This window comes from Dipodomys ordii, unplaced genomic scaffold (genome assembly GCF_000151885.1).
Source record: "Dipodomys ordii isolate 6190 unplaced genomic scaffold, Dord_2.0 Scaffold56, whole genome shotgun sequence".
NCBI classification, from domain to species: Eukaryota; Metazoa; Chordata; class Mammalia; order Rodentia; family Heteromyidae; genus Dipodomys; species Dipodomys ordii.
In genome coordinates, this window is record NW_012267272.1 from 5,352,219 (window position 1) to 5,380,054 (window position 27,836).

Consider the following 27,836-nt stretch of genomic DNA (forward strand, 5'->3'; position numbering starts at 1 on the left):
CATGCATCATATACCAACTACTGATACTTGGCCACTCTAAAGAAAGTGGAATCAAAGCACTGAGAAAGGCTATCAATCTAAAATTCTATACCCAGCACAACTAACCCAACACTGGCACTGAAGCATCAACATAGAACCTTGCACTCTCATTTGGCTTTTTCATTCAAGTTAAGCTTTCTACCACTTGAGCCATAACTCTACTTCTTGCTTTGCTAGCTAACTGGTGGTAAGAATCTCAAACATTTTTCTGCCTGAGCTGACTGAAATGTGATCCTCAGATCTCAGCCTCTTAGGTAGCTAGGATTACAGATGTGAGCCACTGGCTCCCAGGCAAAACTGAATTTTAAAAATTAGGAAGAAGCTTGGCACTGGTGACTCACACCTGTAATCCTGGCTACTCAGGACATTGAGATCTGGGGAGTGTGGTTCATAGTCAGCATGGGTAGGAAAGTTCGTAAGATTTTTTTCTCCAATTAACCACCAGGAAACCAGAGGTGGAGCTGTGACTCAAAGTAATAGTGTGTTATCCTCTAGCAAAAAAGCTCAAGGACAGTGCCTAGGCCCTGAATTCAAGCTCTATGACCAACAACAACAACAACAAATAAAAATTAGGAAGAACTGAGTGCCATGGCTCATACCTGTAATCCTAGCTGCTCAGGAGGCTGAAATCTAAGGATTTAAAAGACAGCCCAGGCAAGAAAGTCAGTGCAACTTGTCTCCAATGGAACACCAAAATGTCCAAAGCGGAACTGTGGTTCAAATGATAGAGCACTAGTCTTGAGCACAAAAGCTCAGAGACAGTGCCTAGGATCTAAATTCAAGCCTCAAGAATCACACACACACACATACACACACACACACACAACACACACACACACCAGACAAAGCTTAGAATAAGGCCCTCATTAAACTCTTTTCTTATGTAACACTTACCAGGTATTTAGAAAGTTCTTCTGTCTCCTGGGCTGAAGTACCTTCTTAGTTCTGCCATTTAACATTTTTCATGGCTCATCACCTTTTGAAATGTGTGAGACAACCAGCTAGCTGAGAAGAGCTTAACATTTTCTTGACCCTGGGTGATGCGACTATAAATTTCTTTGGCATTCTGTTTCACAACAATGCTGCCCACTGCGCAATTTTTTTAAAAAAATCAGTCATCATCTCATAAATTCATAAACTTAGCCATTTTTCCATCTTTTCCTCACTTGAGAGAAATGGCACTTTCCAGAGTACAGGTCAGTATTGCCTCTTCTTCTCTGGATGTGCTATGTCTTGGGTTCAGTAGAGTTGAATTCATGTTCATGAATTTTATAACTCAAATTTTTTTGTCTATAGTTCTGAATTGTTAATACTGTCTACATATAGACACAGAGAACTGTTAGCCTTGTTTATTTAGAACCTCAGAAACCTTGCAAACCAATGCTTAAAGCATCTGAGATGACTGCAAGTTGAGGCCACTGAAGGTACAATGGTGAACATAGCTGCCTTCCAAGATGACTTCAGGACTAGCAACATTCGAGGGAGACATGTTGAAGCAAGGAGTGACAAACGCATTGTGTAGTTCTTGTGATCAAGCCCCAAATGGTTCCATCCACTTATTCTTTTGCCAGTGGTATTCATTTCTCTTTCCTATTATTGCACCAATACTTCTGGCTGTTGGATTTTAATTTTTGACATTTTGATAGAAGTCAATTTTATTTTGTGGTGGTTATTATGTGCAGTAAAACAAACTGTTTTTGCTCTTTGGAAGCACCTGTTATCTCCTTTTTTAATAGATATTTAACTTCAACATCTCTAAACAGTTTTTATCCTTTTCTTGGACAATGTAAAAATCATGGAATGCCTTGATCTTGAGCAACTTTCCCATTTTTGGATGAGTCATATGCAATATTTTAGCTGTACAGTCAATCCTACCTACTCCCAGATGCTTTACTTGTGGGCCTACCTCCTCAGCAAACTTTATTGGCAGCAATCTGTGACCCCTCAAATCAGTTAGGCAACAGTGAAGCGAGAGCAAGTGTTGAGTCATCTTGGAAATTCTTGGAGGTTCTTTGAGGATGTCTTTAAAACAGAACACAGCTAAAGCCACCAGAAACAAAAGTCAGCAAAGGTGGGGCATAGGACAAAAGCAGAAGGATATAAATATATAGTGAATGGCTAGACTTTCCCCAGTTCCTCTGTCCTGGCACAGAATACCAGCACACAATAATTTTAATATTGTGAAATACCATCCAACTTCACTTTTTGAAATTTTTAAGCTTAATTTTTTTAATGGTACTGGTGCTTGAACTCAGAACCTCACATTGTTGACAAATACCCTTCCACTGGGACACAGTTCTGGCCCTTTTTGCCTTCATTTTTTTATCCCTAGGGTCTTATACTTTTCTCTGGAAAGCTTAAGACCACCGTCCTCTATCTTCTAAGTTGATGAAATTAGAGGTGAGAGCCACCATGCTCACACCTCTCTTTTTTTAAATTGTTAGTCATATATATATATATATATATATATATATATGAACTTGATTTCTCAACTTTTTAGTCCTCAGTTTAATTAACAAATCCTAAAAGGAAACGAATATTTGGTTACCCATACATACAAACTTAAAACAATGAACAATCAAATATTGTTAGTACTCTGATATGTATGAACAGGCATCTCTGCAGATCTTTGAGGAAGGCTGACAATGTGAAGGAGAGATAAAAGGAAGCCAATAGGAAAGTAAAATTAGAACAAAGCAGAAAGCAGAAAACAAGTTTTAAAGTATTATCTCTGAAGTATTTAGGAGATTTTATTTTCTAAAACTCAAAGCAAAATGCTAGGACCGACCCCCCCCCAAAAAAAACTGGAGAACAAAAAAAATGAGTTTTGAAATATTTTAAAATCACATGCAAAATTTTAGCAGAATTACAAAAAAGAAAATTATAAAAAATAAGAAAATCAAACTATTCAAAAATATCCCCAGAACTACAGAACATGAGCCTTCAGAAGAAAAAGAAGAAAAACTACAACATTAAGCCAAACAACAAAACAGAACAACCCTTTATAAGTCATCAGAAACAGGAATCAGAATAATAATATTATACTTCTTGACAATAGTGTTAGAAACTAAAAGATGATAGGATAATTACTTTAAAATTCTGAAGGAATATTTTTCCTTTGCAAATTTCTAGACTCAGCCAAACTATTAACAGCCTATTAAAGGTGGATAAAACAATGTGCCTTACAAGAGTCAAGTGATTTCCCACAAATGAGTCTTTTCTTAGGTAGTGGCTACAGAATACATTCCAACAAAACAAGGGATGAAACTGACAAGAAAAAAGAAGAAGAAGAAAAAGGTTTTGATCCAGAACACAGAAATTCCAAGACAGAAAAACAAAATGGGACAAAATAGTGAAAGGCAATCCCTGCCCAGCACCAGTGGCTCATGCCTGTCATCCTAGCTACTCAGGAGGCTAAGATCTGAGGATCAAGATTCAAAGCCAGCCCGGGGAAGGAAACTCCGTGAGACTCTTATCTCCAATCAACCACAAGAAAACCAGAAGTTGGGCTTTGGCTCAAATGGTAGAGCACTAGCCTTAAGCTGAAGAGCTGAGGGACAGTGCTCAGGCCCAGAGTTCAAGCCCCATGACCAACAAAAAAAAAAGAAAGAAAAAAGAAAGGCAGTCCCAGAATGACAGCTGTAAAGTAAGGAAGACTAAAAAGCAAATGGGTTGATGCAGGCAACCAGAGATTCCCTTGAGGAGGGTCTGCAAAGAAGAAAATAAGAATATTCATAGATTCTCCAATTCATGAGACCAAGAATGCAATATTAGTAGGTACTCACATTAATAAAATAACTGCTCATATCAACTAATATTATATCTACTTACATATTATAAATAATTTAATATTTCTACACATTAAATAGTACACACACACATATATATATATATATGCTAAACAAGTAGAAAAATGAGACAACTTCACCTCTTGGCAAAGAAGAAAATTTGCACAAAGAAGGCAACCTGGCCCTCAAATAATACATGCTAAAGCAGGAAACATTTTATCATTATATTAGTGAGAATGCTGTAGTGTTCTAATATAATTAATTTATCAAATAAAGAAGAGAGATGTGTGTTGCAGTTGGTAAGATTTCTATATACATTAATAAAAGACTTTAAAACTGATAGATCAGGTAATAGCAGCATAAACACATTACTCAGACTTATAAATGCAAGAAGAAACTAAAGTTGGTCCCTTCCAAGACAGAGGACTTGTGGGTGGAAAAGAGAAGAATGGGCTGGTATTTTTCAATAAAAGCTTATTACTACTCTATTTTTTAAAAAAATGCTAGGTGCAATGTCACTGTAAGAATGCTTTCAATTTAATTGTATTAGAGGAAATTTTTTTTTGGTCAGTGCTTCTACCAGCATATTATCCTCAGCTCTTTCCTTTCCGTGGTATGCTGTAATGCTCTCCCTAAGTCTGCCTGGCTTTCCTTGCTTGAGCTTAAGTCCCAGGTCAAGTACTGGAGTACAATTGCATAGAATTACTTGTATGACATTGCAAACACCATTGCAGCTCTACTGTCTTTTCTGCATCCATGTACAATGGAAACCATTTCAAGCTCTGCTTTAAAAGCTGTAGGTCAACCATCAACATCATTTCAGTGATGGCCAAACCAAGAAAGGAAACATCCTGAGGGCTGGGTCCCCCTTCTATCCCAGGGCGCTGGCAGATCAATGGCTTCACAGTTGCAGTTTGTCTTTTGGGAGCTTTTTTCCCCCCTCTCCCTCCTTTTTACCAGGCCAGGCATGTGGACATTCTCTTCTGCCCATTCCCATCTGTTTTTCAGGGATACTGAGAAGGGCATTAGTTATAAACACTGGCAGCCCTGATCCCCAAATACTTTTCATTTAAGAAACATCAAACATTTTGAAACAGACTTCTCAGAGAACAGCACAACAGCCTCTCTGGCAGCTCTCATGGTATTCCTCAATGAGTATTTTTGTCCCTCCATGTAAAAACAACAGCCTAGAGGGAGGAAGGGAACACATAGCCTCCGCCTGGGGCCAGAACTCTGCTTTCCAATTGCTAAAAGAGCTAGCAGCAGCTGTGTCTGTAGGGGGACCACATCATCTTGTGTAACCTGCCTAGTTCTGGCAGATACCATCAGTCTCTCGAATGGTCACGTGGACTACAGATCAGGAAATGACGGAGAGGAACGGCCTCCCTGCTTTTCCTTGTCTGTAAAGGCAGGTGCCTTTAGGGTTGTCTGAAATCCTGGGTTAAAACTGGATCCTGAAACTACTAAGAAAAAGCTATGGTAAAGACATCGTACATGAGTCCATGCAATTGCACTGCAGGCTAAGGGGAGACTTGGAAAGTGAGAAGGTCTTTCCTCCACCCAGGGGAGGCATAAGTAACTCAGATGGGAGTCAGGATAGCTGGTTTGTGATTTGTTGTTGGTCGTGAGGGTTGAACTCAGGGCCCGGGCACTGTCCCTGAGCTGCTTTTGCTCAAGGCTAGCACTCTACCACTTTGAGCCACAGCACCACTTCCAGCTTTTTCTGTTGATGTGGTGCTGAGGAATGGAACCCTGGGCTTCAAGAGTGCTAGGCAAGAACTGTACCATTAAGCCACATTCCCAGCCCCATAGACTGTTTGTTTTTTGGTTTGAATTCAAGACTGAGCACTCTTTCTGAGCTGTTTTGCTCAAGGATAGCCCTCTAACCACAAAGAGGTACAGTGACATTTCTGGCTTTTGGGTAATTAATTGTAGATCAGAGTCTCTGCCCAGGTTGGCTTCAAACTGTAATCCTCAGATTTCAGCCTCCTGAGTAACTAGGATTACAGACATGAGCCACCATTGCCTAGCCTGGTTTGTGATTTAATCGTTCATTCACTCACTGTGTAACCTAACGGGGAGCCTGATACATGTCTATTTCCTGAGCAAAGGACAATCATTAACAAACAAACAATTATTAAATACATTAGTCATACACAATTAAATAAATTAATTAAACATATCAACTAACTGCGTTAGTAATTTAAAATACATTAAATAGAAAGGCTCATAATAAATATAAACATATTCAACAAATATAAAGATATTAACTATAAATCATCTTTAATAAACAACTATTTTTAAATGACTAAAAACAGAATTACCTGTGCATCCATTGAGGGTTTGCAAGCTCTCTGATCCATGTTAATGCCTTCATTTTCACAAGACTCTTGTTCACTGCAAATTTTCTGTATGGACTTGGGCAAGTCTCTTACTATTTATTTTTTTGGAGGGGGTAGTCCTGGGGCTTGAATGGATGGCCTGGGTGCTATCCCTGACCTTTTTTGCTTAAGGCTAGTGCTGTCCCACTTGAGCCATAGCAGTTCTACTTTTGACTTCTTCAGTAGTTAATCTGACTTTGAATCATGATCCTCAGATCTCAGCCTCCTGAGCAGCTAGCATTACAGGTGTGAGCCATGGGCACTTGGCTCTTGTTCTTGTGTGAGCCCATTTCTTTAACTTTAAAATGCCTTCTCTAAAATTTTCAAAGGAATTAAGTAAGGTCACCAATAATGTACAACAGCTCCCTAAGGAGTGTTTCCATTTTCAAGCCCACCAGGTTAATGGTGCAACTAGTGCAAGAGAAATAAACTTCATTTCCAGAACCCTACCTGGTTTTCACCACACTCTGTCCTGAGGCTTCCTGGCAGCAGCATCATTGGGTATTCATTAACACAGGACTAGGAGTTTCCCTGACACAGGCCACACTATTCTCTATAGGTCTCACTTATCTCTTGAACAGAAATGACAACTGGGGTGAAATGAGATCGTAAGTTTGTATCCTATCAACCTCATCACAACAGGCTTATCTATGAAAGCCCGGGTGCCCAAGAGTATATTTGCTATACAAATGTCCAAGGAATATGCATTTATTATATAAATTCAGGTTTTATTATATAAGGCCAAGGAATCAGCAAATCATTGCCATTAAAAAGAGAGCTCCTCATTCCCAGCTCCTAGGATGAAGGGCCATGTCATGTCATGGTACTGGGCCCCAGAGAGATGAGGAGAGGTGACTGGGGAGGGGGGAAGGGCCAGATGCAAGGGGGGTTGGGTTTGCATAGGACAGGTGTGTTGTAGGCCAGGAATTGTTAAGCACTGGCAAGAGTGGTACCTCCCAAACCAGCAAGGGCCTAGCTGTCAAAAGCATCAGAAATACAACCAACAGAAAGGAGGGGTTCCATACTTAGCTATAGTGAATAATGCTGTGATAAAACATAGTTGTGCTGGTAGCTTTGGTATGGCCTTGTTTGTGATCATTGGGGTAAATTCCCAGAAGTAGGATTGCTGGGCCATAAGGGAGCTCTATGCATGTGTTGTCTTTTGAGGAACCTCCATACTGTTTTCTAGAGTGGTATTCACCATAGGGAATAGGGAACCAACCTAGATGCCCCTCAGTAGATGAATGGATCAAGAAAATGTGGTGTGTGTGTATATATATATATATATATATATATATATATATATATATATATATATATATATACATATTCTATACTTCCGTCAGAAAGAATGACACTGCCCCATTTGTTATGAAATGGAAAGACCTGGGGGGAAAATCATATTAAGTGAAGTAAGCCAGACCCAAAGAAATATAGGTCCCCTTATTTGCAACAATGAGTATATGACAAAGATAATCTTATTAGATGAGCAGAAAAGTTGAAAAGCTATGTACATATGACCATAGAAGATGATGCTAAGCAAAATGAACCCCAAGATATGGACACAAGAGGTTTTTCTTTATTGTTTTTAATGTACTATGTGATTTTTTTTGTTTCTGTTGTATGTTCTTCCTTCTATGGTATATCCCTGTTGCCACTGTATTTGATTGTGGTACCTTGCATCCTGTATATACATTTATCTAATTTGGGGAGGGGAAGGAGAATAACAAAATGCTGAAACAAGGACACAGGATGACCCATTGCAGCAATGATACTCACAAGACACTATACTGGAAATGAACTTTACAACTCTGGGGATGGGGGACGGTGGGGGAGGGGGAGGAGTAATGGGGGAGGGGAGGGATAGTAGGAGAAAACAAAGGAGGGGGCCAATAAAGCTTGATAAGAAATGTACGTACCACTACTGATATACTGTACCCTCTGTACAGCATCTTATAAGAAAATAATTTTTTGGGAGGTCTGGTCATGGGGCTGAACTCTGGGCCTGGGTGCTGTCCCTCAGCTCTTCAGCTCAAGGCTAGCGCTCTACCACTTGAGCCACAGCACCACTTCTGGCTTTTTTCTTTTTGCTTATGTGGTGCTGAGGAATTGAACCCAGGGACTCAGGCATGCAAGGCAAGCACTCTACCACTGAGCCACCTTCCCAGCCCAAGAAAATAACTTTTTTAAAGGAGGTTTACAACATAATAGACAAGGTGATAGTGATCAAGAACCATTGTACTCAAAATTGACATGTTGCATTGAAACCTCTTTGCACAACTACTTGGAGATAATTAAAAAATAAAAACAAAACAAAGATTAATGTTCTCAAGTCAATATACCAATGATTAGGCAGAATCAGAATGCCAGGCAGGAGCCTTCTGTGTCATAGGTATATATATAAATATATAAATAAATATATATACTTTGCTTCTTTCCAGGAAAGCCTGGTTCATGTCTGTAGTCTAACATCCTGGGGCACTATTTCTGAGACTAAACGAATCCCTCACTCTCTCTGAGTGGAGAAAATTACATTTGGATTCAGGGTGCAATAGAATGAAGATTATTTTGCTCGAGTGCATTGACCTTTATTCACCATTTCATCAGAATTTCTGGAGCATGAATCTGCGTCCAGCCTCCTCCACAAAAGCTCACACGAAGAAGGAAAATTCTTGTCTGGCTCAAGGCCAGAACATCCTCTCCCTGAGCATTCAGACACAGGGAAAGAAAATCAAATCCGCAGACTTTGGGAATCTAGTTAGGGAATAGTTGTAGGAGATATGGCAAACAACAGGGCGGCTGAGTGACTCTCTAGAGAAAACTGTCTCTTCCTGTCCCTGCCTACAAAGAACAATTACATTCCCCAATATTCCTCCAACTGAGCAAAACATCACAAGCAAATTGCCAGTTGCGTCTCTTCTTGCCGTTTGGCTAAATAATCAGGAAACAATAGTTAGGCACACATGCACAAATCCAGGCTCACAAGAAAGGCAAAGCACTTTTAAAACCACGTTACCAGAGTTTTAAAGATGGGGCAACATTTTACTATTTAAGAAAAAAAATATTTATTTGCAAGAAATGGAAATACAAATGCATTACAATGACAATTTTTTTTCAACTAAGTACAAGAATTCTACAAAGCTTTTTTTTGGTATTTACTTAGCTATAATAAAGAATAAGAGGCCATAAAAACAGCAGTAGGACAGATAACAGACTCACAACGCACTCAGATTTAAACGCTGTGGAGCTATATAGTGTGTTACAAGACAGAAGAAAGCTTGGCTGTCAGTATAGACAGTAAAGCTGGCTCGTGATTACAAGTCCAAGGTCTGTTCACCACTGTGTAGCAAAGGCAAGCTCATGGTGCTTCCCAGAGCGCTGGCTTTCCCCGGACTTTATCTGAAAGGGAGATCTTTGAAGCAGTGTAGGCCATGGGTGCAAAAAGAAAAGTTTATGATCCCACTCAGCTGGCGATGAGTAAAGGATGGAGCAACAAAAGGAAGCTGAAACCCTTGGCTTCCTTTTTACCCAGGTGCAAAGCCTGCTCACTGAAATTCAAAGAAGTCTAGATGGCCAGAGAAGACCATGTGGAGGCCACTCCAGCAGAAGGCTCCAGAACCAAGCAATGTGTGTATGGGGGGGGGGAACAGGGGGGGGGAAGCCTGAAGGGTTAGCAGTGCCCTCCCAGAGGAACCTGCTTAACCTGTCTTACAAATGGCTGTAACCCCCCCCCAATCCCAGAGTTTTTTTACCCATCTCATAGTAGCCTGTCACCCTTATTTCTGTATCCACCAAATTAAAAAGACTTAAAATATATTTAACACATTATTCAACACCTTGGTATGTCTTCAAGAAATATCATTTCACTTCCTTATAGAAACCAAGACCAAAATAAGGCATTCCTGAATTTCAGGTTGCCCCAAATAGTCAAACAGCTTTCCTTTCCTGGGGTTAAGGGCTGATCCCTTGACTCCAGAGGTAGGGAGCTTTAATCCTCCAATGGGCCAGGTTCCTTTGCACTCAGAAAATGCTGGGCAGGGAGGATTTAGCAGGCCTTTAATCCTGGCTGACCATTTTTGTGATGTGATTGCTCCTCTACAAAATGGGGAATGGGATTTTCCTAATGGATATAGCTCTGTTTCTTTGCTCCAGATGTACAAATCTAATAACGGTTCACTCCTAGGAAACTGATTTTGAGCCTTTGGAAAAGTTTCTTTTCCCATTCCCCCCCAAATTCACTTCAATCTAACTCTATAAAGCTATATATAACATTTCCCAGGGATGAGGACTTCCTCAGTCATCCTGGATTCAAATGTAAGGCACATGTGAGACACAATTGAGTACCTAAGAGGAATGTACATGAGTAAGAGAGACAGACAGACAGAAGAGACAGAGACAGAGACACAGAACTAGTACTTAAGTCTTTTGAATAACTACTGCTTAACTTGAGGTTTCCTCTGTCAATTCAAGAATAAAGTTCCCTCTTATTTCCCAGCATTTCCTAGGGCCTCAGGCAGGTCCTTCCTTATTAAAACTAAAATGTCACCAGGTACCGGTGGCTCACGCCTGTGATCCTAGCTACTCAGGAGGCTCAGATCTGAGGATCCTAGTTCAAAGCCAACCTGGGCAGGAAAATCCATGAGACTCTTATCTTCAATTAACTAGCAAAAAGCAGAGAATGGCACTATGGCTCAAAGTGGTAGAGCAAAAGCTCAGGGACCGCACCCAGGCCCTGAGTTCAAGCCCAAAGAAAACAAAACAAAACAATAAGAAGAAAAAAGAACCCTGAAAAGTCCAAGAAGAAATGAATGAATGAATAAGTAATCTGGAATCTGGTATTCATCGTTGGGTTGGTAAATATGTTGAACTGAAAGCTACTTTTCCAATGTTCAAATGAGTTCTCTAAATCAAACTCCTTTCTATTAACCCAAAGGTTATCTAATTTTGGCAACAAGGCCCACCTCCACCTCCTGCCAGGAGAGGAGCAACTCAGCTCAGGTGTCAGGATTTTACAGAACACTCTCTTTCTGGGAGCAAGACAGACACCAGAGTCCTAATCCTTCACTGTCTTTCTCCACACTGGCACTGAGGCCTCTCATTTATGGGGTCCAAGTCATAGCACAGAGGTGGGAGTTTTAAAACAGGACCATCGCAGGGCAGAGGAGGGGTTACTCAGCTCCAGTCCATTGTAATCGAAGCAAGAAAAGAGGGAATACCGGTGCACATGATGGGAAATCCTAGAACAAGCAGATTTAGTGTGTTGGCTTCTGGTTTCTCAAATAGTTTCACTTTTTTCTAAATTTAAGTTCAAGCTCTCTCTCTGAATTCATGGTTATCTTCAGAGTGAATCATGAATTATTCACTGGTCTGCAGGTCTGGTTCCACAGTGGAAAAATAAAAACAATCTGCTCATATTGGGGGCTTAACCTTTGACCAGAAAGCAAACACACCTCATAAATGATGTGGAACCAATCTGGTGTTAGGTGACACTTCTGTGACTTCCTGAGCTTCAAGGCTCCATTCACCTTTCTCACACCCAAACCAGGGGTGGAGGGCAGAGGTTTTCTTCTTAAAATAGCAACACCTACTCTTGGAAACCCTCTTACAGGGCCATTGAGGTCTCTGGCTCATGTCCCATGTCTCTAGTTACAGATTCTGCACTGGAACAAGCTTTCCCAGAGAAAATGTCCTGCTGTATGTAGAGGGAGTGATATCCAACAAGAGATGAAAATTAAAACCTCAAAGAACTAAGAACTAAGGCCAGACGTTTCCTTTTCCTTCTCCCTCCTCATTCAAGAGTGGAGTTTCTACCAGGGCTATTTTCAGGTGACTTATAACCCTGTTTGGTTCAATTGCAACCATCAGATGGGCTGATCCATAACCTCACTTCTGCCCCTTACCTTTTCCCATTGTCCTAGGACTATTTAATTCTGGGGTTCTTGCCTTCTGGGGGGGGGGTGACAGGGACCTGGCATTTTACAGAAGACATGAATCAACTGCGGTCTGTGGGACAGGAGCCAGATACAAGAGGACCAAGCGCCAGAGAAAATGGAGTGCAGGGAAGGGAGAAGCAGAAGCAGAGGTGCCCAGCGCCCTCTCTACCCCCCCAGCCCAGATGTCCCAGCCTGTCCTGTCCTGGTCCATGTAAGGGAGGGACGGCAGAGCTGTCAGCCCACAGGAGTCCTGCCGTGACTCGGACACACAGCATGAGCAGCTTAGTTTTCTTCCTAGTCAGGAACCTTCCCCACAAGTGTGGGAAGACCACTCCCCACCGTGCCTCCAAATGGATCCAGGCTGATGACATAGGAAACCATTAGTGGGGGCTGAGGGCAAAAAGCTAGTGATACCAAATCCTGTCCCTTATATGGAAAGGAAGGTCTGGTGTGGGTGTAACCTCTCTTAATGGAGGCTCCAATGACCAGTAGACAGTTAGATGATGATGGTGGTGATAATGCTGTATGTGTGTGTGTGTGTGTGTGTGTGTGTGTGTGTGTACAAGAGACAGAGACAGAGGGACAGAGACAGAAAGAGAAGCCAAAGCTAAAGGCCCTTCGGCTGCTACTAAAATAGAAAATGTAAGCATATTTCCTATACAAAGTCTTTTACAAATTGGGGCGGGGGGGGGAACATGTCAAGGGAGTCTTCTATCTAATACAATAAAAAGGCAATTTCCATTTCTTCTTTGTATGAAAGAGGAAAGATTTTCACTATAAAAGTTACTTTTAATCATTTCAAACAAAAATAAAAAGTAGGTTGGGGATTAGGTTATGTCTCTTTGGGTGAGCTGCAAAGTAGCCAGACCTGACTACAGAAAGGTCAAGACAGCGGATGCTCCGACGTCCCCTTGGTTAAGGCGGGCAGAGGGAAGGCAGGGTACAGGGAGGAAAGGCCTGGCAGGTGTGGAGGACAAGCTGTCAGCCAGGCCTGCTGACAGAGACAGAGCTTCTTTGCTTCTTCTTGTCTCTCTGGAGAGAGAAAGCAACAGGCCACAGAGCCCCGGCTCTGAGCAAGCCATCGCTCTATCATTCCTTCTTAGTCCGTCCACGAGGGAGACACAGGCTTCAGGGAACTTCTCAGTAATAATTACTTCCTAGGCCTCCCATTTAAAGGAGAGAGAAAGAGAGAAGGAAACAAACAAATCATCTGGGAGAACTGAGGCACTCACAGCCACGCTCCACTGCCACGGGAGACCTGGCTACCGTGGAGGGAGGGGGACACTGAGTCACTTCAGTGGGGTCACGGGCGGGGAGCCTCAGTAAGCTAATAAATACTATTTACACGTGGGGAGGGGAAGCCAGGGAGGTACAACTAAGGTCCTTATTGGGAAGCAAATGAAGGAGATCCTACAAGCAATATGATGGGCAGGTCGGCCTGGAGGAGAAAAGCCTGATGATGCCTTCAGGCATTGCACTTGCGGCCTGAGTTCGCAAAGGAAGCCCCCTCTCTGTCTGCCCCAAGGGTACTGGAAGGCAGCGTGGAGGGAGGGTCCTGATGTGAGGCCCTGGCACACCCAGGGCGGAGGGGAGCAATCACACTAGAGGCCTAGTGTGAGCAAGGGAGAACCAGAATCAGTGCTTTGCCAAATCCCAGCAGGCATGGGGCTAGGGTCTGCGACGTCAACTGAATAAAAGTCATCTCTTCTTCCAAGAGGGGACGATCTCCGAGGGGGGAGAATCAGGCAGTATCTTTGGGCACGATGGATGGCAACAAGCCTGCTTGTCCCATCTGCATGCCACCCCTACCTGAAACAATTTCCTATGGCAGTGAGAGAAAAGGGAGGGAGAGGCACTGGCTCCCTTCTCCATGAGAGCGAGCGGGAGACATGCAAGCAGAACCCCAGGCCGGCCTCCCATCCCGAGCCACTAACACTCATCCCCGTGCTCTTCAACCTCCAATGGCAAAGAGGAAAAGCTAGTGACAGAGGTGATTTGGGGAAGTCAAGGGAGAGTTAGGGGAAGAAGGGAGCTGGAGAAAGCATCACTAGAAGGTGGTGTTCACTCTTCTCTCCAGTTCTACCACTTTGAGAGTTTCATTCCCCTCCAGTTTGGCGCTGACCCTGTGAAGACAGGGGAAGGAGAAAGAACCATTAGTCACTGCTAGTGACAAGTCTCATGTGCCATCGTGTGATATAATCATTCCATGTGGGCTGACCCACATGGGCTTCTTGTCTTCTATCCTCCTAGTGGTTAGTTATCTCTGGCTACCAGCCCATTCATTCACCTACACTCCTTTATCCTTATCCTTATCTTTATCCTTATTTGAGACAGGCGACACAGCCCAGGGGAGACACATTATGGTTCCATATTGACTGCTTATAAATTGCTTTAAATTATTCTATTTACGATTGGGCACCAGTGGCTGATGCCTGTAATCCTAGCTTCTCAGGAGGCTTAAGATCTGAGGATCATAGTTCAAAGCCAGCTGGGACAGGAAAGTCTGTGAGACTTTCAGGTTCAGTTAACCACTCCCCCCACACAACAAGAGCCGGAAGCGGAACTATGGCTCAAGTGGTGGAGTGCTAGCCTTGATCAACAAAGCTCATGACAGTTCCTCGGCCCCAAGTTTAAGCTCCAAGACCAGCACCAAAAAAAAAGTATATATATTTTCTATGGATACTTGGTCCTATGATAAATTTGGGGAAGTAGACAATACAAGGATATGAGCTGACCCCTGGTCTAGAGGAGCTACTCATCCAGATAAAGACTTTTCTTTAAGTAAAATAATTTGAAATAACATTAAATGTATGAGAGGAAACAAATTATTGTCAAATTGTGTACCAGCCCCAGAGTCTCCCAGCTTTCAGATGAGTCTTAGGGAGGCTCGGCCAGGAGAAACAGATCATGGTATCATAGGTGAGTCTTCCAGAGGTTCCAGTGGTTGCTCCAGATGTCACCCGTGATGGGAATAAAAATTATGTCTTACTGTTTGAGAGTAGTCAAGAGGATTCATATGGTAGTATATTTAGGCTACCAAAGGCTCAAATAGTAAGCATTAGAAAATATTAAATATACATGTGCAGTGTATACATATAAAAGTCCATGTAATTATGTATCACCTTCTTATTCAAGGCTAAGGAAAGAAAGTGAAGAATCTACAATGAAATCTTTCCCACTGGACTTGGAACATCCTCATGTCTGTGTTCACGATCACAGACCAGCTAAACTGCCACCCATTCACCACAGACTACACATCTCCCAGCGTATGCACACAGTCCTTCCTGCACTGGACCACAGCCAGGTACCCAGGTACCTCCCCTACAAAAACAAGGCCTATGCTCATGTCAGCCTTTATCTCCCACAACTAAGAAAACCAATGCCTGGAAAATTGGGAATCAAATTTAGATTCTTTTCAATATAGGCACACATACATACATACATACATACATACATACAACAGTGCTGTCCCTCAATGGAAACTTCTAGGTTTATACAGGGTGAGTATCTCCAATTCAAAAGTGCAATGAAATACTGGAATGCTTCAGGGGCCTGTGCCAATAGGATGCCACCAGTGGGAAACGCCACTCCTCCTGTGACCAGTCAGTCAAAACAAAGGCTCACTACAAACGCTGGGTTAACAGACCAGGCTATGTGCAACAGGTGCATAGGAAAGACATGAATTTTATAAGGAAACTTTGGTCCCATCCCTAAGATAATCTCTGGATGTATATGCAAGCATTTTAAAACCTGATAGGCTTTGAAATCTAAAGAAGACTCTGGCCTCAAGCTTTATTTTCAAATAAAGGATGCTTCATTTGTGTGAGCTAACATAGAAGTACATAATGATGTGCAGCCTGACACTCACTTTCTGGTTGGGAGGGAGCTACCCAATGGAAGTGGTCTTTTTATGTTTTTGTCCATTGCGGGGCTTTAACTCAGGGCCTGGGCATTGTCCCTGAGCTCTTTTGCTCAAGGCTAGCACTCTACCACTTTGAGTCACAGCACCACTTCTGGTTTTCTGGTGGTTAATTGGAGATTAGAGTCTCACAGACTTTCCTCCCATGCTGGCTTTGAAGCAAGATCCTCAGATCTCAGCCTCCTGAGTAGCTAGGATTGCAGTGGCATGAGCCACTTGTACCCAGCTCTCTGGGAAGTGGCCTTCAAGGTACATTTGCATAGCAATCAGGCTGAGCTAAATGTTTACAATGTGGCCTTTGAAGGGCCCTTTACTTGGGCCACAGCCACCAGCTCCAGGCTGAGGTGCAGAGCTCAGGGTAGCCAGTGCCCAGCAATGGACTCTCCTCAGCGCCAGATCCTGGATGTGGGTGCTCAGAGAGCCAAGACGAGGAGCAAGCTGGGCCTCTGAGTTCAGACTCCCATGTCAGGTAGCCCTCAGCCTATCACCAGCCACTAAAGGAGCCTGATGCGCATGCGCAGGACTTACAGGTGCTGCTGCAGCTCCAACAGCACGGACTTCTCCAAGCTGGTCTCATTTGAGATAATGAAATGAGTAAGTTCCATGTCTGGCAGGGGCTCCAGTGCTGATGCCCTGAACAGGGCAGAGCCTCTGTCCCAGCCCCCAAGCTCCCCATTTGAGGCCTGGCTGGATGGCTCCTCCAGGGAAGAATGCTCCTCATAGATCAGCAGGTTCCTGGATCTCACTGAGAACAGAGCAAAGAAACAAGGTGTCAGCAAAAGCCCACAGGAGACGGACATATCCTTTTACTCCCAAACCCCAGGGCAATTGTATTCTGGTTGCCCAGGACAAATAGTACCAGTCGGATCTGGCTTTCTGTAAAGGCTTCAGGGTTTCTGCATTGAAAAATTATACCAATTATACAGCACTAGGGAAAAAACAGCAACAAAAAAAGCAAATAAACATGAAGCCACAAACTTACTTTGAGATTGCAACTCCATTCCTTGCCCACCCTTAATCACCTCAAGGGAAACAATTCATGCAAAAGGGGAGACAAGAACTTGGGGAGGTCCAGACCCAGCTAAAACAGGAAGCATTCTCTAATGAGGAGGGAGATGAAAGCTCAGGGCATTTTCAATCGGAATCTGGAAGGAAGATGCAAAAGCAAAGCCATCAATCAGAGGACAGAGACAATCTCTTTTGTTCCATAGGACAGTCAGTCACCTGGCTAGATGGTCCTGTAGCAATTTTCCCAGAAACTATGATTCTACTGGCTTTCAATAGCTAGACAGATCTCCTTTTGGGGAAAAGATTTCCCTACAGGTCTTGAAATTTCTTGTATTGGAATTCCAGTGCTTTTGTTACCTCCCCGGTGCAGAGTACCGATGCTCCAGAATGGCAAAACTGTCCCTACTTCAAACTCACTTCCTCCAAACCCCATGCCTGACCTATCACCCTTCTATTTCCTAAAGACTTCAAGAGATCTTTGGTCTAGATGAGGTTATTATACACTTCTCATATAACACCCGAGTCTCCAAATTCTAACTCTTGGGCCTAATGTTTTATAAGACAGAGCCTTTTGTGTCATTTTATAAACTCTTAAGATGGTAACACATAATTCCTAATTCCCAAAGTGGAGGCAGAAACACAGGAGCTTTCTCAAAATGTCACAGAAGGCTCAGTGTTCTTATCCTGCCCCCTCCTCAAACCCACATGCATCCCTTATCAGAGCTCAAGAACGGGGCATCAGAATTTACCGAGGAACAGAGACTAGAGAGCAGCTTGCAAATGGTGCTCTTGGAGGGCCTGGAGGATTTTTCAGTGCTGCCCCAGCATGGTAGGTGAGGGACGCAGGAAACAGCGCCAGGTGCCGAAGTCGCACACCTGAAATCCTAGCTACTCAGGAGGCTGAGATCTGAGGATTGCAATTTGAAGTCACCCTGGCCAGAACAGTCTATGAGACTCTTCTCTCTGATTAGCAAAAAGCCAGAAGTGTTAGTGTGGCTCAAGTGGTAGAGTTTAGAGGGAAAAAGCTAGAGGACAGTGCTCTGGCCCTGAGTTCAAGCTCTAGTATTGGCATGAGAGAAAGAAAAGGGGTTGCGGGGGGGCGCTACACAGCAGACAGCAACCTTACCCCAGAGCCTGTCATGTGCAAATGGAAAAGCTCCACTTCTGCCATTTTTACCGACTTTTACAAAAGACTCCAGAAAGCTGGGAGACTTAGATCCAAAGAAACAAACCAAGTTATCTCTCAAGTAGCTGGGTGCTCTCTTACCGACAGAGGCTGCGTACGGCTCTGACAAGGAGTGCTGGTTGGGCAGAGCCATCTTGGTCGCAGAAGGATAGGGACCATAGCCTTGAAAGAAGCTGCCGAATGCAACAGCGAAGCACAGCACAACCACCTGGAGGGAGGGGAGAGGACAGGGGAGCTGTGAACTCCAGGCTCTGAAAGGTTGATCTATAGACAGCCCACATCCAGGATAATGGGAGGTGGGGAGAACTGGGCCATCTATCAGGAGACAAAATGCACTCTCTGGTCACATGCATCTGGAGGCATCTAGAGAAACAGCCAGGGAGCAGGCTGCATCGCCTGTGTAGCCGCAAGGTGGGAGACCCAGGGAAACAAGGCGCTGGCCAGGGGCGAGTCACTGGATCATTCTTTGGGGAAACTTACCATAAGGCAGGTCCCAGTCTGCGTGCCTGCCAACTTGCAGGTGCGAGAAACCTTCCCCATCACCAAAGTCTGAAGCTTCTGGAGTTGCTGAAGGAGAGTCCTGCCAATGGTGACAAGGAAAGGTTAGAAAAACAACATGGGAGATGGCCTTCCCTTTGCTGACCCTCCACACAGGACACTGAAGGTGACTGAAAGGTATCCGCAGAGCTCACTGGAGCTCAGCCTCAGCCTCAGGAACACCTTAATGGCTTGCCCTGTTCTTGTACTGCTCTGAGCAAGAGGAGAGAGCTCCAAATGGCCCCTGACAGGCTGAGACGTGTTTATCTGCCTTTGAGAAGAAAGAAAAGGTTACATGCTGGCTGGACGTTGGGCGGTGAATCTGTTCAGCAAGTTCATGCCCTGCTCCCAGTTCCTACCTTACATTCTAACTCCCAATGCGATGTTTGTGGAGGTGTCTTTGGGAGGTGACTAGATGAGGACCCCCCATGATTGGCCCCTCACAAGGGGCTGCATGTGAGGACAGAGGTAGAAGGAGCTTCCTGTAAAGCCGGAAACAGCCTCAATCCCACCAGGTACCAAAAGCTGCTAGCACCTTCATCTTGGATTTCCCAGTCTCCAGACCCATGAGAAACAAATTCCTACTGTTTATAAAGCTTTTCAGCCTCTGATATTTTCCTATGGCAGCCTGAACAACTGGAGGTGGCGGTGATTAAAGGAGGTTTGGGTAAGAAACATGGATGAAGACTTAGAGGAAAAATGCAAAGAGGAAAGGGAAACGACCACCAGAGAACAAGTGAAGGAGGGGCAGAGAGGGTAGCTATGACTGAAAATGGCAACAGCATCACCACAGAAAAACAGACATTCGGTTAGGAGATGGACGATGGGGAGAGAGAGAGAGAGAAAGAGAAGACAGACAACCAAGACAGACAGACAGACAACGCACACAGGAGCAAATCATCCAAAGACAGGAAACTGACAGTTTTGGAATATATGGAATTGGAATCTTGGAAAGCAAGTCTATGAAACACAATGATCTTTCTCCAGGAAATGACAGAAAACGGTAGAATAAAATAATAGTTTCTCTTCCAGGTTGGGCAATTCTGAATCCCCTTAAAAGGGAAAGGTTTAAGGACGAAGACAACTTCCTATGCTCTATGTGACATCAGACACAGAAAGAACAGAGACAAAACTCTACATCAGTCCGTGACAGCAAGGCGTTGCCAGGAGTCTGACAACACACCCTCACGCATGAGAGCATCTTGGAGGAATTCTGCAAGAGGCATTATGTAAAGAGCTGACACCACTCCCCACTCTCATATCTCTTTTGCAAAGTACAGTTTACCAGCAGATGCTGTTTCTTGAGTTTCAGTGATTCTCAGAAAAAAAAAATCCATCTAATGACGCCATATTAGAGAGCCACATCTGCTAGAAAACACTAACAAATCACCTGTTTGCAGAACTCTGGCCTGTCATCGCTAACTTGCTTCTCATCACTCTGTCCCCTCAAGAGTGATCGAAGGCCGCAAACACAAGCAGGCTTTTCCAGGGTTTGCAACTTCTCCCCTAGCAAATACAAATGCAGGAAGTTCTCCCCATTTAAGCAAATGAAGGGCACGGTGGCCTTAAGAATGATTTTGCTTTGACTAGTTTTAAATGGATAAGAATGGTTGGAGAATTACAGCGGCCCTGCACAGACAGTGGGAGCCTACTGTACTCATAAACCCCTGTGTGGGCCCAACCATGACATACTTCTGCCTTGGAATAATTTTAAGAAGGCAGAATCTTTCATCACAATAATCTGTATCATTAATTTAATTTGTTTAAGGTGGGAAGCCTTTTTGTGTGCTCAGTTGTACAATTATTTCTTTTGTTTCTGATTATATAGAAGTATGATGGCATGTAGGTTACACTTGATTTATGTTTGCATATATAAAGTAGGATAGGTTTGGAAAGCATTCTATATGTTATTCGAGGCTGAGAAATAATGATGGCATGACTATTTCCAATCCTGCTGAAAGAAAAAACGTTGGTGGGAGAGATGGGGAAGATCGATGGAGCAGGTAATCAAGGTATGTTGCACTCGTGAATTGATAAGACTCTGTACGACTACTTATAGGTAAAAAATTGTTTTAAGTTTCCAACAAAATGGTCTGATGATGCAGTACCATTATTCTTCCCTGGATCAAACATTTTTTTCTCTTCTCCCAGGATTTCTCTACAACACATCCCTCCTCCCCATCAGCATGGTGCCCTTGTGTGTGTGTGTGTGTGTGTGTGTGTGTGTGTGTGTGTGTGTGTCTGTGTCTGTGTCTGTGTCAGTGTCAGTCGTGGGGCTTGAAATCAGAGCCTGGGATGCTGTCACTGAGCTTTTTTGCTCAAGCATTTTACTATTTGAGCCAAAGCTCTGCTTCCAGCTTTTTCTTGGTTAATTGGAGATAAGAGTCTCATGGACTTTCCTTCTCAGCCTGGCTTTGAACTGCGATCCTCAGATCTCAGCCTCCTCAGTAGCTAGGATCACAGGTATGAGCCACCAGTGCCCAGTGCCTGGCACCATTTTAACACTGAAAGCTGAGTCATCAAGCCCAGCTACTTCCTGAGTAATATCCCTTCTCACAGAACCCAGATTAGACTGGCTCAGTCCAGACTGGACTGACCACATCTGGGATTCCAGCCCCCCAAGTCCTTACTAGGTTCTCTCTGCTGGCATCTCCGGAAGCCCCAGGGCAGACACAGACAGGTGAGTGCCCAGATCAGACCCTATGGTACACATGCCATCATCTTCCATGATATCAGTTCTTAGCTGCCGGCTAAGCTATGGTCTGCTTAAGAGCCACTCCTTCACATGATGGCTGCAGCTTCTGCGGGGCGTTTCAGCTCTGCACGGGACACGCCTGCTGGTCTCGGCGTGCTGCAGCTCGGCTGTCTTCTGTGAAGGAGTGGGCAGGGCCCTCTTCCCGTCAGACGGGGGTCTTTCCAGATGTTATTTTTGCTCCCAAGTCTTTAGGTGATTTGACAGTGAAACCATCCTTGCTATTTAATTCTTCTTCTTCTTTTTAAACCAATAGTCCCTGTTGACCAGCAAACATTCCACACTTCCTCTCTGCCCATCTCTGGCTCCTTGCCTGGTCTAATTTAGAGTGTGAAATGCTGAGAAAACAAATTGCATGCAGTACTTGGCTTCCCCGTCCTCTTCTGATTTCTGGGGAGATGGTGGAGCTCATTCTCCATTTGCTACTATCCAAGAAGGCACTGCGGTCTCTCCTGTAAAGAGACTCTCAGCAGGTCAGTCCCTCCTCAAGCCCACTCAGGAATGCCCAAGGTGAAGATAAGACACATTCCCTGTCCCACGCAGCTCCAGGTACAACATGCTAAAAGTCTGGAACCGTTTTCCCATTGGAGCCAGCAGGAAAAGCTCTGTGCTCACTAATGTAGAGTGCTTCGCTTGGCATTCGTATGCACAGCTTTCGCAAACTCAGATGATTATATGCTGATTCCACGGCAAGTGAAAAATAGTCGTTTAATGGTCCTTGATTTCTCATAGTTTATAATCCAGCTCTTTAAGATGAGCAAACACGTAGTTTTAAAATACGTATTTTGCAGTTGGGGATTTGGGTGGGATGCCACAGTGATTGATAATGTGCTGTTTGCTGTGTGTTTGCGTGCTTGGCTTGGTGAAGGTAAAATGAACTCATGGTGGAAATGAAAACACTCAAGCAGCATCTCCAGAGCCTCTCTCCAGAGTCAAGTGGGTTGCTCTGTGTTGTGTAGAGGAGTGGGAAACCTCTCTGTACCCAGGCTTCGGTGGGCTGGGCCTGTTTCCAGATGGTACCAGGGCCCTGGTATCTTGGCTCCAGAGCCGGAAGGTGTTTTTTTTTAACCAACAGTCTCTGCTTACTAGCAAATATGCCACACTTCCCTGCCCACCCCAGCTCCATGCCTGGTCTTTAAAGTCTGAACTCTAACGTTGCCTTGTGGAGTAATTTGAATTTAAGGGAGCAAGATCATTCATCCCATGAATTAATGAAGGCTTCGGTTTAAGGAAAGAAACCCTGATGCCCCACCTAGTCACATGTGCAAAATGTAGGAAAAAGAGCACTTAAGTCTGACCCATCCACCACGCCCAATGTTTAACTAGGTTCTTATGATCAAATAAAGTTTGAGAAATTCATATGTATTCAAAAGCTCATAAAATTAATAGTGACTGAGTTCTAGGAATTAAATATACGTGTGTGTGTGTGTGTGTGTGTGTGTGTGTATACACACATACACACACATGCATATGCCATTACCAGGGCCTGAACTCAAGGCTTTGCACTCTTTTTGTTTTGTTTTGTTTGGTCAGTCATAGGGGTTAACTTGGAGCCTGGGCGCTGTCCCTCAGCTCTTCAAATTAAGGCTAGTGCCCTACCATTTGAGCCATAGCACCACTTCCAGCTTTTTTTGCTTATATAGGGCCTTATGCATGCAAGGCAAGCGCTCTACCACTGAGACAACTTCTCAGCCCAAGGCTTTGTACTCTTGATGAGCTGTTTCACTTACAGTTGGTACTCTACTACTTGAGCCACACTTCCACTTCTGTTTTTTTTTTTGCTGGCTAAGTGGATTTAATAATCTTCTGGTTTACTTTCCTGGGCTAGCTCTGAACTGGAATCCTCAGATCTCAGTCTTCTGAGTAGCTAGGATCACGATGTGAGCCACTAGCCCCCAGGTAGGAACTGCATATATTAAAACACTAACCAATTGTCTCAGTCACAGAACTTCTAAGTAGAAGCACAGTACCTCAGACAATGATCTAATACAATGAGCAACCAAATACTTCTTAAATAGATTTTTTTTTGCAAATCCAGTCACATGAACATTATATTATCTACAGCTCAATGGAGAGATATTTAATGCTCATCATTAGATATGAAAATGTGACCATTAAAAAGGACCAAGCCAAGCAAACACACAGGCACATAAAGAGCCAGGACTACACCCAGCCCAATGACAATGAGATACAAATAACAAAGTTGTAGTAAGAAAACAAATAAAAACCATAAGGATGGTACAGTACCTCTTAGATATACTAGAGACACAATGCAGGTGATCAACAAAAGAACCTGGAATGCTCCCTTGACCTACTTCAGGGGTCAGAAGTCAACGACAGGCTTAACTTAGAAAAAGTAGAAAAGATAAGACCTGGCCCTCTGTCAGATGCCAAAAAAAGAAAGAAGAAAAGTGGATGTTAAGGCCTGATAAATGAGTGTACAAAGAAACAGAATAGAAAGATGAACCCTACAGGTGGAGAGGCCTGAGTCAACACCTCAGTACTGTCGCTAAGTGCTCCTACTCAAGTTAGATCAATTCTGTGAAAAAGTTAGCTCCTTTGCCCACACCAGTCCTCAGAATCACTTCTCCTGGGACTTCTGCGCTTTGTGAAGCACATCACCTTCGTGACTCTTCTCTGATGACAGATACTAAGTAAGTCCTCTCCACTGGAAAGTCCGTGACCTCCAACCTCTATGACATGGTCCTTTCTCTGATGTTCTTGAGACAGGCGTCGCCACCTGCAGCATTGAAAATATGGAGGAGAGCCACCACCCTGCTTGTATGAAGGGCAGAATGAAGAAAAGATAGCCAGCTGATAAAATGGAAACATTATTTTAAAACGAAAGCTCGTTCCCAGCACTGGTGGCTTATAATCCTAGCTAGCTACTCAGGAGGCTGAGATCTGAGAACTGCACTTTGAAGCCAGCTCAGGAAGGAAAGTTCGTGTGACTCTTATCTCCAATGTACCACCAAAAAAGCCAGAAGTAGAGCTGTGGCCTCAGTAATAGGGTGCCATCCTTGAGGGGAAATGTTAAGAGAGAAGGGCTCCAGCTCTGAGTTCAAGCCCCAGTTCGGGCCCCAAACAAAACACAACACACAAAAAACCAAAAATTCTGAAAAGTCAAGCACAGGCTATACCTAATGGTGTCTTCATAGCTGAGGATCCACTTTCCCTTTCTTCCTGTTGTTTTTTTTTTTAATCATCAATGATGATGGCTAATTATGGCTTAATGAATTCCTGAGCTTCTGGGAACAAGGTCTTAATTTAGAGAAAGGCATACTCTTCGAGCATGCATTTAACTGGGCCAACAGATTTTTCACGTGTTAAAATTTCAGTGTCCAACACTTGATTGAAAATGTGGACTGTGTCCTATGGTGAGATGTAAAAATAAAACGTTGTGGCTATCCTCATATAGCTCCTCGCAAAAGAGCAGCAGAAGGCAGCTGCCAGCCTTGCCCAAAATAAAGCCTCACCCCGTATCTTGCGAGGCATATCAAAGGAAATCGGGCAAAACATTCGAAAGCATCCAAGAGTGAGAGACACAATTTCACAGCCACCGGGAGCTGCATCAGCAGCCTCATATGTTACCTTCGGGTCTGGTTTCATCTTGTTTCCTGTCATTCCCTTTGTTTACAAGAGAGGGAAGAAAGTCATAGAAGTGCTGGAGGTAAAACTGAGCATTCAAGAATCCAATTCTCTACCTGAGTCAGAAGCCAGGTCCTAGGAAAAATATAACCAACTATGGTTTCCAGTTACTTGCGGGGTCGGGAACTCCTCCCTCAACTTTCTCTATATACATATCTATGATCAAATATTTTTGTGCAATAAGACTTTTATTAGCATACGTTAGTATTATGAAGGAGGAGGACGTTCCCGTCCAGTGGCATTTCCGCAAATGCATACAATGTACATCACCAACCTCATCCCTTCAACCGCTCCCCTTCCCTCCCTCCTCACTTCTTAAAACAATTTCAATCAGTCTCATTATTCTATTTCTGGACCAGAGTCACCCTCTGTCCCTTCACGCCTTTCTGTGGGTACCACTCCCCAGCCGCCGACCCAACAGCACACAGCCTGTTCTTTCTGTCAAATCTGTAACACAGCTATATGTGTCTGTGTACATGCTCATATGTGTTCATGTATGTATACGCCCCTTTCTGGGTTCATCGGCCTCCTTGAGACATGAAGGAACTTTTCACATCCTTATGGGAGTACCTGGCACAATAATAATAATCCCCAAATGCCAGATCATGAAGCCTGAGTGGGCTGTGAAGTCAACTGGGCTGGGGGAGCCCACAGGGATCCATCGGCCCCTGCGGTCTCTAGGCTTAGCTGTGAGTATAGGCTCCTTGGACTCCCACAATGCATTGGCATAAACAGACCTACCACAGGCTTCAGCCTGTCCACCTTGTCTCCCCATCCCTGGGTGGGGTTCTGGCCTGCTCCCCAGGGGAGAGAGGGAGGGAGGGACAGGCTTCTCTGGGTCTTCTGAAGCCCTGCAGAGAGCTCAGTAGTTGTTCAGCTGAGCATGCCAACACGGAAAGGCCCTGTCTGCCCTTTGTCAGGAGCCCCTTCTCGGGTGGCTTCCGAAGCTGGTAACCTGGAGAGATGAAGTAATAGCTTCCCGTGAGTGAAGAACAATCATGCTTATTGACTGCTTGCTGCAGAAGCAGTGGGTTCTTCCAGGCGGAGGGCTTTACGGTGTCACAGAACCCCAGCGAGCATCCATTCAGATCCATCCTGGACCAGGGTGGGCTGAGGAGGAAGGCAGACACGCTGTGCTCCCACTGGGTGCTCCCACTGGGTGCTCCCACCGGGTGCTGTGCCATGAAGAACACTCTTCTGTCTTGGCTGCAGGAAATCTCCGTCGTCTCTATCTTCCACAATAAGACCACACCTCGCTACACAGCCCTCCTGTGTGCGGCCACCACAGGCTTTGGGTACCCGGCGGCCGCTCAGTTTACCCTTCAGAAAGCAGACTTGGGATAGAAATCCACACAGACGGGCTGGGAAGGTGGCTCAGTGGTAGAGTGCTTGCCTTGCATGCATGAGGCCCTGGGTTCGATTCCTCAGCACCATATAAACAAAAAAGGCCAGAAGTGGTGCTGTGGCTCAAGTGGTAGAGAGCTAGCCTTGAGCTGAAGAGCTGAAGTACAGAACTCAGGCCCAGAGTTCAGGTGCTATGGCCGACAAAAAACAAACAAACAAACAACAACAACAACAACGAAATCCACACAGACCCTGGAAAGGGCTAAGGCTCTTGGGTCCAAGATTCCTGGGATTCCAAGTATAAGGAATGATCTAGAAGGGTCATGGTGGCTCTTTGGCCCACAGAGAGGGTGTGGCCAGGACAGAGCCAGGGCCAGGTCCTCTCAAACACCGAGAGCCTGTCCAGCAAGGGCCCTCTTGTCCATGTCAAATGTCGCCCCTTGCAAGGTGAAAGGAGGGAGGGCCACAGGCCTTGGGGGAGGGGGGAGCTAAGCATCAGACTGAGAAGCCAGCATCTGAATCCTAGCCCTCATTCTTCCTTTAATCTCACTGGGTCTCAGCCTCCCCTCTTTTAAAAGCCAGCAATTACATAAGACGTTCTCTAAAGTCCATTTCAAGTCTAAGTCCCGAGGCTTCTGCCCACATCCGGCTTGGGAGAGGGCAGCTCAGCTCACAGCCCTGTAGCGGCAGAACAATAAAGCAGGTCATGAGAGGAACACACAGCGAAAACCCAGGGGTTGGACACACTCTGTGCCTCGCTTAGGAAGAAGACAAGGATAAAAGGGAGGAAAGAACAGGGTGTGTCAGGACTGAGCCGAGAGCGGGGCCAGACAAGAGCTTCCAGCCCAGAGCACAGCGATGAGCTCAGAGGAGGGGAGAGCACTTCCTGGAAGGCCCCTCATGGCCACCTGGACAGTGGGAAGGGCCCAACCGACCTCCCGCCGGAGCTCAGGAAGAAGCACCTTCAACAGAGCATCTCACTGCTGTCTTACACACATCTTGATGCTGTGTGGTAAGCAATGGAAGGAGGAAGGGGAATTCACACTGCCAATGCGGCTTGAAGAGGTTCTCAGAAGAAAGCTGGAGGAAGAGGGGTGATGAGGCTATCCCCACCGTGTTGTTCCCAAGCTCAGAGAAAAGAATCTTCTCCAATATGATGCCAGAAGCTCACTGATGAGTCCAGTGCAAACAGATTCAAATCAACTTATCACGTGACCCTGACCGTTGGTCTGGAGAGACAGAAGAAGCCCTGCAGACCGCGCTCTGGTAGTCCAGCACTGGGAAAATGCCCAGAGCTACCA

The 27,836-nt window shown here is 44.5% G+C and overlaps 1 protein-coding gene across 1 annotated transcript in view; it reads right to left on the bottom strand.

Annotated features, from left to right (window-relative positions):
• Positions 1-12,816: 12,816 nt before the first annotated feature.
• The window catches only part of Creb3l2 (cAMP responsive element binding protein 3-like 2), a 107,291-nt gene continuing 92,271 nt past the window's right edge, over positions 12,817-27,836 (bottom strand). Inside the window, exons 9-12 of the mRNA XM_013021685.1 lie at positions 18,735-18,834; positions 18,336-18,462; positions 16,589-16,805; positions 12,817-14,264 (exon numbers count right to left, since the gene is read on the bottom strand). Coding sequence (XP_012877139.1) covers positions 14,189-14,264; positions 16,589-16,805; positions 18,336-18,462; positions 18,735-18,834 — 520 coding nt within the window. The 3' untranslated portion in view covers positions 12,817-14,188. The remainder of the gene's footprint in view (positions 14,265-16,588; positions 16,806-18,335; positions 18,463-18,734; positions 18,835-27,836) is intronic.